Consider the following 11,028-nt stretch of genomic DNA (forward strand, 5'->3'; position numbering starts at 1 on the left):
TGGCGCAGTCTCCCCGTCCGAGCATATCTGTTTAAATTGTTAACCTGTCGCTCTTGACAGAGGAGGTGGGAGAATCATGTTTGGGGATCTCTGCTGTAGTCTCCAGGCCCAGCACTGTGCTGGACTCAATAAATCCTTTTGGATGAATGAATCAAAGATGATTGAACTGTGGAGCAGGACATTCTTAAAGGTTTCCATGGGCCAAAGGTGGGCTTGCTACATCATTTTCTTTTCTTGCTGAAAACTATAGTCAGCTTTCTCTTTCACCTCTGGAGAGGAGTCTCCTTTTCACCGCATAGCATTTTTCCTCCCATGAAACACTCGCTCCGTCCTGGGGAATGCTCATTGAATGGGATAAAAGGTGCTGGAGAGGCTTCGCCTTCTCTGTTCACTCCAGAATGTGATCTGAGCGGTTGATAAAGAATTTCAGCCAGTTATAAAACTGTTGTCGCTTATTAAGAAACCATTTTATTGCTCAAATTAAATTTCCTGCTACCTTTCACTGACGACAGCTCTAGTCATGCAACAAAAATCAAACATTAACTGGCTGTATAGATTGGTTCTTGGAACCTGTGAGTGGGAGAGAACAAACCTCAGGCAAACACCAGTCTTGGTAGAATAGGCAGGCGCACCATGGCGGCAGGGTCCCAGAGCCCACGTCCGCTTGTCCTGGGCCTGCTGCTGTGTGTGCTCAGCTTGGCTGTGTCCCAGGGTGGGAAGCTGTTGTTGGTCCCCATGGATGGCAGCCACTGGCTAAGCTTTAGCGGGGTCATCCAGCAGCTGCAGCAGAGGGGGCATGACATCGTGGTCTTGGCGCCTGAAGCCTCGGTGCACATTAGAGAAGGAGCGTTTTACACCTTGAAGACCTACCCCGTGCCATTCCGAAGGGAGGACGTGGTAGCATCTTTTATTGAGCTTGGGCATAATGCATTTGAGAAGCAGTCTTTCTTGCAGCGTCTGATCAAAACTTACAAGAAGGTCAAAGAGGACTCGGCTCTGTTATTGTCGGGGTGCTCCCATCTACTGCAGAACAAGGAGCTGATGACCTCCCTGGCCGAAAGCAGCTTCGATGCTGTGTTGACTGACCCTTTCCTTCCTTGTGGCCCTATTGTGGCCTGGTATCTGGCTCTGCCTGTTGTGTTCTTCTTGAATGCACTGCCGTGCAGTCTGGACTCTCAGGGTACCCAGTGCCCCAACCCACCGTCCTACGTGCCCAGGGCTCTGTCATTTAACTCAGATCGCATGACCTTCCTGCAGCGGGTGAAGAACATGCTCCTTGCCTTGACAGAGAACTTTATGTGCAATATGGTTTATTCACCGTATGGGCAACTGGCTTCGGAAGTCCTTCAGAAAGATGTGACTGTCGAGGACCTTATGAGCTCTGCATCTATCTGGCTTTTCAGAACGGACTTTGTGAAGATAGCTCCCAGGCCCATCATGCCCAATATGGTTTTTATTGGTGGGATCAACTGCGCTAACAAAAAACCATTATCCCAGGTGTGTAATTTGAGTGGGAACTTTACAAGCCTATAAGCTCACAAGTACTTTGGGTAGATGAACTTGCCACAGATAGATCCTGAATGAGCATGCCTAGTTTCAAATGCCCTCTTGTGTTGACTTCTAGCTTGCAAGTTTCCTAGGTTGAGTTGTAATTTATATCTGTCTTTGGAGTCATCTTCTAGGTTTGTTTTTTTTTTTTTTTTTTTTTTTTTGGATCTGAGGCTTTAGGAAAGTATACCTGGGGCAGTTTATTCTGGGGGTTCCAGTGGATTGTCATCAATGAGAGGCAATAAGGGTTAAATGTCATATGCCCAGACACTGGGTTCAAGGTTCCTTGCAGAGAACAAAAGTGTATAGGTCTACCTGGCCTTTAATTGGGGCAGTGCAAACAGCTCAGTTGTGATACAGCATGGCTGCGGAACAGCATGGCTGTGGAACAGCTCGGCTGTGGAGTAGATGAATAGTGTTATAGCTCAATTAGGAAACAGCAGGGCTGCAAGGACGACCTTGGGTAAGCCCCCTCTCTAGCTAGACAGTACTATTCTGCTCTCTGCTCTGTTCTGCTCTGTTGGCCTGCTCGGGTCTGGGGAGAATCTTTGGAAGAGGGTGGGGAAGAGACGTAGTCTGCTTTTTCAGTCCTTGGTGGAAAGAGAAAATGCATTTTCTGAGCCAGAGGGGAGCTGACATATATAGAGAAGTCCTGGTCCCAGATTGGTCTGTCCTCATGCAAATGAGGAATCCAAATCCTTGCAGTTTGAATAGTCCAAAAGTCACCGTCCTGATTGGTCAGAATGGAGCCTCCCCATAGGTGAAGATGTTGATGAGGGGCATGTACTTGAGCAGCTTCAATTGGACAGGGAAAGTCTCAGTTTTATAGGATTCCAGAAACACTGTGCAAGCAGGCAGTTCAGTGTGGGAGGCAGGCATCTTAGTGCAGGCTTCTTCTTGAATCAAGGTTTGCATGAGAGGGCCCTGTTTAGAAACAGCTGCTAGGCTCTTTGTAAATATGAGCTCAGTTAGCCACCTGGAGCCTTTCTCAGTAGGTATTGTCTTTCCTGGGGTCTACATACTCTACACTTCCATGATACTGTCTTATTCCTGATGCTCTTGATAAAAGTCCTGAGCTTCAAGAGTAAAGATAAAATCTTTGTTCATTAAAGAGAGTCCTCAGAGAAAGTACAGCCCAGCATTGGACATACCTTTGGAATGTCTGAAAGACAAAAGATGGTAGAACAGCAATGAGAGCAAAGGAACAGAATGCAAGAATTCCAAGATGTCATTCCCTCTGAGGGCGAGGGACTGTCTTCGTGGACATGTAGAGATTCAGAGATGATATTCATTCATATATTTTGGGTCTGGAGAAAATAACTAAACAGAAAATCAGTAAGAATAGAAACTTGAAGATGGTGAGGAGAAGAAAGACTGGTATTTGCAGGTGAGTCTGAATGAATAATGATAAAGTGACATGTTTCCAACTTGCTAAGTGCTTATAATGGTTCTTACAAAACAAAAGACATTTTGGAAGGTAAAAATCTAATAAAAGCCTGGAACTAAAAATACAAAACTCTCAGCCAAAGTAAGAAACTAGTTTAAAGGCCCCATTGGAGTGGTGGCCCCGTTTTTTTTGGAAGGTGATCAGGGGTGAGAGAATCAAGGGTTATTTTCAGTTAACAAACAGGTTGCTCCACTCTTTGGCTATTCCAGAATCTGTGAAATTGCAGCAAGGTTTCGGGGAAGTTTTGCCAACTACAGGGTGGACCTCGTACTTGGCAAAACCTATCAAATCCCATAAAAGCTGATCTGGAACAGACTTGGCCAAGGTAACACAATCTGTGTAGTTGGCCTTTGTGATTTGTCAATGAACTTCCATGCCATTTAAACTCCGGGCAGTGGTGATATTTAACTTTGGGTGTTTATGACCCTACGGGTTCCATTAATGAAAGCACACCCCGCTGGCTGCAGAGTGAATGTGGGAGGATTTGCAAGAAGGGGAAATTAGATTAGTTTCTTTCTAGACAAGAATAGTCTCACTCAGGAGTGAAGGTAATGGTTGCTTGGAGCTGAGCTGTATCTCCACAGGAATGAGGGCTGTGGTACATCTTTTAAGGAAGAAGGACCTTGGAAAAAACATCTTCAGGATGTTCTTGCTGCAAAGCAAAAACACAGCCTGGTGGTGGAGAGGATGATGCTGGCCTCCTTGACTTTTCAGATGAGACCAGTGGAAAAGGCTGAGACAAAGCTTTAGGAGCCAGAGGCCTGGAACAGAGTCTGGGGACTAGACAGTGGGTGTCCTTGGAGGAAGGCTGCTCAGTGTCTTTACTGGTCATGCTCAGAATCAAGCTTGGCAGGAGCCTCTGAACACTGAGTGTGCTGAGCCCTGTCAGAAGTCTCCTACATCTCACATCCACGGTGCCCAATGTCCTGGTCTAACCAGGACTGTTCAGGTTTTAACACCAGAAGTCCCATGCCTGAGGAAACCCCTCAGTTTTGGGAAAACCTGCTACATTGCACAATCTCACTAATGCCCTTGGCATTCTTGGGAGACATATACTAGTAAAACCATTTGGAGATTCTCAGGGGGTTGATTAGATCATTAATAACCTACAGTTGGGGGGATTGTCTTATTTATGCCTTGCTCTGTTTCCTCTAAGCGAATTGCCACTGTGAGTGTGGCATGTGTACCCTTTCATGTATGTGGGTGCAGGTGTGTGTATGTGTACGTGTGAATGTGTGTGTACATGTTTGCTGAAAGCTGGAGTTGGCTTTGAAGGATGGGCACAGGTCAATTTGAGTGAAGATTATTGACAAGGGTTGAATCAAGGGGCTTCCTTACTCTCTTTCTGGAGACATGGCCACCATTCTCATCTCCATTTAATTTTGCGATTCTTCTGACTGTTGTATCCTTTCAGAGCTTTTGTTTGACCCCCATCTCTAAAATCTGTTCCATTTTATTTCAGGGATAGGTCTTTGATAGGTCATAATCCGTCATCAGTTTACTAGTTGGGAACTTCTGCCATCACTGTTCCTCACCCCTATACACACAGACAGTTTTCTTTCCTGGAGACAGTGGAGTGACCTTCTGGTGTGACCTTCCTTTGATGACAGTGATGGACACGTTGCTATAAGGAATCAGCTTCTGGAACAGGACATGAGCAGTCAATGAGAGTCCTTTGCTGGGTAGGTTGGGACTTAGTGCTTGTTCATCCTCCCCACGGTGGCTTTGGTAACCAAGGTTGACTCCTATGCCCTTGCTGTTTTTGAACTGCACAGAAGGGCTCAGATCGCTGGTGCACAATAGGTCAGGGTTCCCGCCCCTTACTTTGTATCTCTCAGACTTATGGAGGAGCTTATAGCAAAGATAGGGTCCAACATATTTCTGCATATTCTTCTTGCTAAAGCAGGAAAGTTGATTTGCACTCTTTAGAAAGCTCTTCTCCAGGAAACGTGGAAAATGCAAGGCTGATTGGTTACATTTCCGCACTGAGTTGACATGAATATGATATTTAATCATCCAAACGACTGCCTGCCATGTGGAAGACTCTGCTATAGGCTGTGGAGGAAGCAAGCATTGTTAAAGGTTGTCTTTTATGTGTTTTTTCCTTGTAAGCCTAATCCTTAACACCCTGTAGCTTTGTGCTTTTACTCAATTCATTCTTTCTCCATACAAAGAATATTCAAAATCCTTGAAAAACAATACAGACCTTTACTATAGACTTTCTTAAAGGGGAAGTGAAGGAGTTTTAGAGTCCATAGAAGCTTTCTGAATCTTCTTTGAACAGCTTTCCTCTCTCCCCGTGTTTCTGTGCACAGCTGAAAGGCTCTCTCCTCTTGCTGTGATGCCCACTTAGCCACCTGTATTCATTCCTATTCTCTCCTTCTGCCCCCTTCCCCGAAGCCTGCTCTCTCCCCAAAGCTTCCCAGCTGCCCAAAGTCCTGGGGAGGTGGATCTGGTCCTATCTCTGGTCGATTTCTTTTTGGAGAGTTAGCACATAACCTGGGTTCTACCTCTCAAAGAACCCAAGAGGTAACTAAGCACTGACACAGGAAGCCTCTCTCCTTTGAAAGGGAGTAAGGCAGGAAGAGGTGTTGTACCACACACTAATACTCTCTCTCTCTCTCTCTCTCTCTCTCTCTCTCTCACACACACACACACACACACACACACACACACACACACACACCTTGAAGATATTTGAGTCACACCTTAATGTATGCAGTCACCCAAAGAATGCAACAAAACTTTAACTGGGAATTTCTCTTTTGGCTCCAGGAATTTGATGCCTATGTAAATGCCTCTGGAGAACATGGAATTGTGGTTTTCTCTTTGGGCTCAATGGTCTCAGATATTCCAGAGAAGAAAGCCATGGAAATTGCTGATGCTTTGGGCAAAATACCTCAGACAGTAAGGAGATGCTAAACTTTTCTATCTTCATAAGAGCTGTAACCCCAGGCCTCCAGTTCTGAATTAATTCTCTGGGTTGGACTTTAGACTTGGGTTTCCCCTGCCACTTCCCAGTTGTGAATCCCAAGTTTCTCTTTTTTTTGTTGTTGTTGCAATTTCACTCTTAACTACTCTGTTAAATGATGGTCCACTTCACTTGGACGTCTCATTTTCTCTAAGAGACTCGAGGAGAATCTATTTTAAAAATAAAATAAATAGGATATTGTTTCTTTATATTAAATAAGAATATTTCTCCAAAAATCTGTTAGTTAGGACAATGGTGTATAATTATAGTTCTGCATCCACTCATTTATTAAGTAGACTGTTCCTTGGAGTTCAGAAAAGTGCAAAAATCATAAATATATAGTTTGATGAATTTTCACAAATTCACAAAATGTTACTAGCCCCCAGAGCCTTCTTAGTCACTACCTCCCTCATCCCCACCAACTGGTCATGCTCTTTCTGAAGACTCTACTTTCTAGCTACTATAGCAGTCTATAAAAAATCATATTCTGGTCTTTCAACCCTCTTCTCGTCTGTAAGGTGCTGTGGCGCTACACTGGGACTCGACCATCGAATCTTGCGAAGAATACAATCCTGGTCAAGTGGCTGCCCCAAAATGATCTGCTGGGTATGTGGAGAGGATTTGATGTGTAGGTCAAACCAAGGTTAAATTAAGAAAGTGGCTTAGGCTCAGCCATTCTAAAGGATTATTTAGCTGGAAAATGTTATGGCCACCATATTCCACACTGCTTTTTACCCAGCAGGGCATCTCAGCCACATTCTCTTCTGCAAACTTCTATAAGGGACACTGTGGACAGCACTGAGTGCGTGGAGTGCTTTCACAACCTAGTGATGCCAGAATGTGACACTCAGAGACTTGACCACTGGCATCCTTCCCTCTTTGCTCCCCAGGTCACCCGAAGACTCGTGCCTTTATCACACATTCTGGCTCCCATGGTATCTATGAAGGAATATGCAACGGCGTTCCGATGGTGATGATGCCCCTGTTTGGCGATCAGATGGACAATGCAAAGCGCATGGAGACCCAGGGAGCAGGGGTGTCCCTGAACGTCCTGGAAATGACTTCTGAAGATTTAGAAAATGCCCTCAAAACTGTCATCAATGACAAGAGGTAAGAGAGAAGGTACGGAGGACTACTGCTTGTGTTTTGCCCATTCCATTCACAGTAATTATTCAAACAAATACATGAAAATCTATTTATAAGTAAGATCATTTGGGATTATTATTCATTTTATAAAAGCATGCTTGATTCCTATAGAATCATGGGAATGATGTTAAATGTTATTTTCTCTCATAAATTTAAAACTTAATTTAGAAAATAATGTCACCATAATAGATGCCTGATCTATAAGTTCCTGCAAAGAGAGAAATATTCCATTACAGGAAGCATCCTGTCCATAAAATAAAAACAAACCAGGTGCTTCAAAGTACAGCTTTTCCCAGCACTGAAATCTGTGAGAAATTTTGTCCATGGGGATTTATAAATGGGGGCTCATGTGAAATCACTTATAATAAAAGGCAAATAGTAAAAAATGAAGACATGTTTGCTCAAATGTGGCTGAAGATGATTCAAAAGGCAAAAGCCATCAGATCAAATGGTCTCTACATGAAATTTATTGTATGGCTGTCAAGCTCCCTAGTAATAGGCTGAGTACAACCTTATGGAAATAAGTGATGCCCCAAGGTAGATTTCATCCAACAGTTAATAATGTGTGTGCAACTACCTTTCTGCATGTGTGAATGCATGCATGTGAGTGTGTGCATGCCTGCCTATGAGAGTGTCAAGAGCTTTCACCTGTAATTGCTTCATTTCAGAAAAGACATCAGGCAAGAGGGCAGATGTGGAACCTGGGAGTGTGTTCATATAGGAGGAGATGGGACACACAAACTGAGCCTGGACAAGGGAAAAAGGCAGGGAGATGATAGCACTCGCGCGCGTGAGGGGGAGAGAGAGAGAGAGAGAGAGAGAGAGAGAGAGAGAGAGAGAGAGAGAAATGCCAGTGGATAAAAAAGAAACACCCACAGAACCAGGGCCAAGTGCCCAGTGTGTTGGGTGACAACCTACCCAGAGCAGTGTGGTTGGCATCCCTTCGTTCCAATTGGCTGCTTCCGGAAGCCTGGCTTGTCAGGGTCACACCGTGCTACTCACACGTCACTACCATTAAGACCAAACTTCTCTCCACGTGCTCATGAAATTTATTTTCTATGTTCACACTAGTAATATAATTTTGATCTTTTGTTCAGTGGTATAGATAGCTACTTGAAACCTAAAAATGATTTGGTAGAAGTTCCTTAGTACATTATTGTTTTTTCAAAACACTAACCCATCAGATCAAGTTATTAATTATCTTTATCTATTCATTGTTGAGCCATCTATCTGGTTGTGAATCTCCATACTTCCAACACTCTAAGCTTAGAGGGTACCTACATGATATAAAAAAAATTGGAAAAAGTTTAAAGAGCAGATTATGCAACCAGGCCATAACAAGTACTCAATAAATATTGAATGAATTAATGAAAGTCCAAGGAAATCTGTCCTGCTTAAGAGAAATTTTATATACAATAAAGATGTTTAAACCAAACTTATGGCACAATATTAATAGTACATTATTAGAGGCCTGGTGCTCAAAATTCATGCAAGGGGGCAGGTGGGAGTTCCCTCAGCCCAGCCTGCATCCTCTCAAATTTGGGACCCCTCAGGGGATATCCGACTGCTGGTTTAGGCCTGATTGGCCCTAAACCGGCAGTTGGACATTTCTCTCACAATCCGGGACCACTGGCTCCTAACTGCTCACATGCCTGCCTGCCTGATCGCCCCTAACTGCCCCTTCCTGCTGGTCTGGTCACCCCTAACTGCCCCTGCTGCCGGCCTGTTCACCCCCAACTGCCCCTCTCGCTGGCCTGGTCACCCCTAACTCCTTCCTCCTGCTGGCCTGGTCGCCCCTTACTGCACCCCCACTGGCCTGGTTGCCTCCAACTGCCCCCGCGCCAGCCTCATTGCCCCACACAGCTGCTGTTTGGTCGTTTGGTTGCCCCTCACTAACTCCCCTGGGCAGCAGGCTGTATAGGTCAAACCCACACAGCCCACTGCTTAGTCCTTTGGTCATCCCTCACTAAACCCTCTGCCGGCCTGTTTGCCCTATACAGCCTGCTGCCCAGTCATTTGGTCATCCCTCACTAACCCCCCTACCAGCCTGGTTGCCCCAAGCAGCCTGTTCGGTCATCTGTTCAGTTGTTTCGGTTGCGATGGTTGCTTAGCCTTTTAGATAAAGGGATACATTTTCGCTATCAAGTTTGAAAAAACCAGGTAGCGCTTCTCACTGGAAGCAAGCTTGCAAGCATAGAGGGAGGTTAGTTCACTGCCTTCGATGTTACAGGCATTAACATGACTGTCTTTGTGTTTAGCTATAAGGAAAACATCATGCACCTCTCCAGCCTCCACAAGGACCGCCCCATTGAGCCACTGGACTTGGCTGTGTTCTGGGTGGAGTTCGTGATGAGGCACAGGGGAGCCCTGCATTTGCGCCCCGCGGCCCACTTCCTCACCTGGTACCAATACTATTCTTTGGACGTGATTGGCTTCCTCTTGGCCATTGTGCTGGGAGTTGCCTTTGTTGTCTATAAATGCTGTGCCTTTGGCTGCCACAAATGCTTTGGGGAAAAAAGGCGAGTTAAGAAATCTAAAAAATCCAAGGCACACTGAGACATGGGTGAAAAATGAGGTGACCCAAATTTGCAGTCAGTGTTAAATGCATGTTATGCTCATTGAAGAAATACTTTACTGTAAGTTAGACACCCAGAGTGTTTTTTTTAAAATAAAAGTAATTTAATTGCTAGTCACACCGATAGTTGGAATATTTGAAAATGTTTTCTGCCCCCTTCAATACCTTTAATCTGGACTTTATTTGCTACCTTTCAAAGGACTTGCCAAGAGGGTTGGACAGGTCCCTCCTTCACTCTGCATTACTTTTCTTACTCAGAAATGGGGCCTGTTTGGGAACCACTGCTGTCCCTGTCTCAGATGACAGTTATAACATCATCTGGCTTCTATAGACTGTTATGATCAATTCCTTCAGTAATAATGGCAGGTCCTAATTTATTTTTATACTTCACAGATATCATTTTGCATCCTTAAATAAGAAAACAGTTATTCCTTTAGAGCCTAGTGCCTTGCACTTGAATGAATGAATGACACAGAGCCCTTGGAGAACAAAGTATGATTTCTTTCTTTGGGGGAAAAGAGTGATGTATGAAACTGATGGGTAATATGTTTGGAAGGACAACGATTGCTTGTGCCAAATAGATCCGAATTTGATAAAAGCCCAAAGTGTAATATCTGGCTAGTATATTTTTCTCTGATGTATGTTTCCCACAACTAAAAACATATCAATAAATTTATATAAATTATATTTCTTAGATATTCTTCTTTTCATTGGTGTTGCTTTTATTTATTGTTAAATTACATGTTCCAGTTACAAAAGTAATGTATGATAGTGGCAGAAAATTTGAAAAATGCAGAGTTGTACCCATACACACACAAGAAAATAAAAATGGCCTGAGATCCTCAGAAATAATCACAGTTGCTATTTTGGCAAGTGCACATAAAATGTCACAGCTATGCCCTATATTGGCAGTGTTGTTTACTATCCTTTCTCCATTTCACACTATCACAAACTTTCTCCCAGGTCTTATAGAAACATTTCATTTGTACTTAGTGGCCTAGGACTATTCTATTGCATAGATATACCAGGATGTAAGTAACCACAATTACTGGGTGGATCCACTTGTATTAGGGGGGCGGGGGGGGGGAAGAAAAAAAGCAGACTTAGCCCATATTCCTGACTATTTCCGTGGGAAAGAGCTTTACAACTAATCAATGGTTGTCTCAGTTTGGGTTTCTCTGCAGTGATAATTCAGGTCGTCTTTTCTTTAGGAATTGAAGGTGCGTGGGCAGTGGGATGGGGTGTAATGGCCATCAAGAAGCTGGCTCTCCTGTGGGTGACAGAGCTGAATCCCCCTGGTGGATGCTGGGAGCTAGCACACAAAATGCACCCAACTTATCC

General features: G+C 44.2%; 1 protein-coding gene across 1 annotated transcript; it reads left to right on the forward strand.

The window, feature by feature from the left end:
• Window positions 1–633: 633 nt before the first annotated feature.
• LOC307106408 (UDP-glucuronosyltransferase 1A1-like) lies at window positions 634–9,668 on the forward strand (the record flags this gene model as incomplete). Its single annotated transcript, XM_079782944.1, has 5 exons — window positions 634–1,497; window positions 5,771–5,902; window positions 6,485–6,572; window positions 6,857–7,076; window positions 9,371–9,668. 5 exons carry the CDS (start codon window positions 634–636, stop codon window positions 9,666–9,668), a joined length of 1,602 nt encoding a protein of 533 aa, XP_079639070.1.
• Between the last annotated feature and the right edge of the window lie 1,360 nt (window positions 9,669–11,028).

Source organism: Cnephaeus nilssonii, assembly GCF_951640355.1.
Source record: "Cnephaeus nilssonii genome assembly, chromosome: 10".
In the NCBI taxonomy this organism is placed as follows: domain Eukaryota; kingdom Metazoa; phylum Chordata; class Mammalia; order Chiroptera; family Vespertilionidae; genus Cnephaeus; species Cnephaeus nilssonii.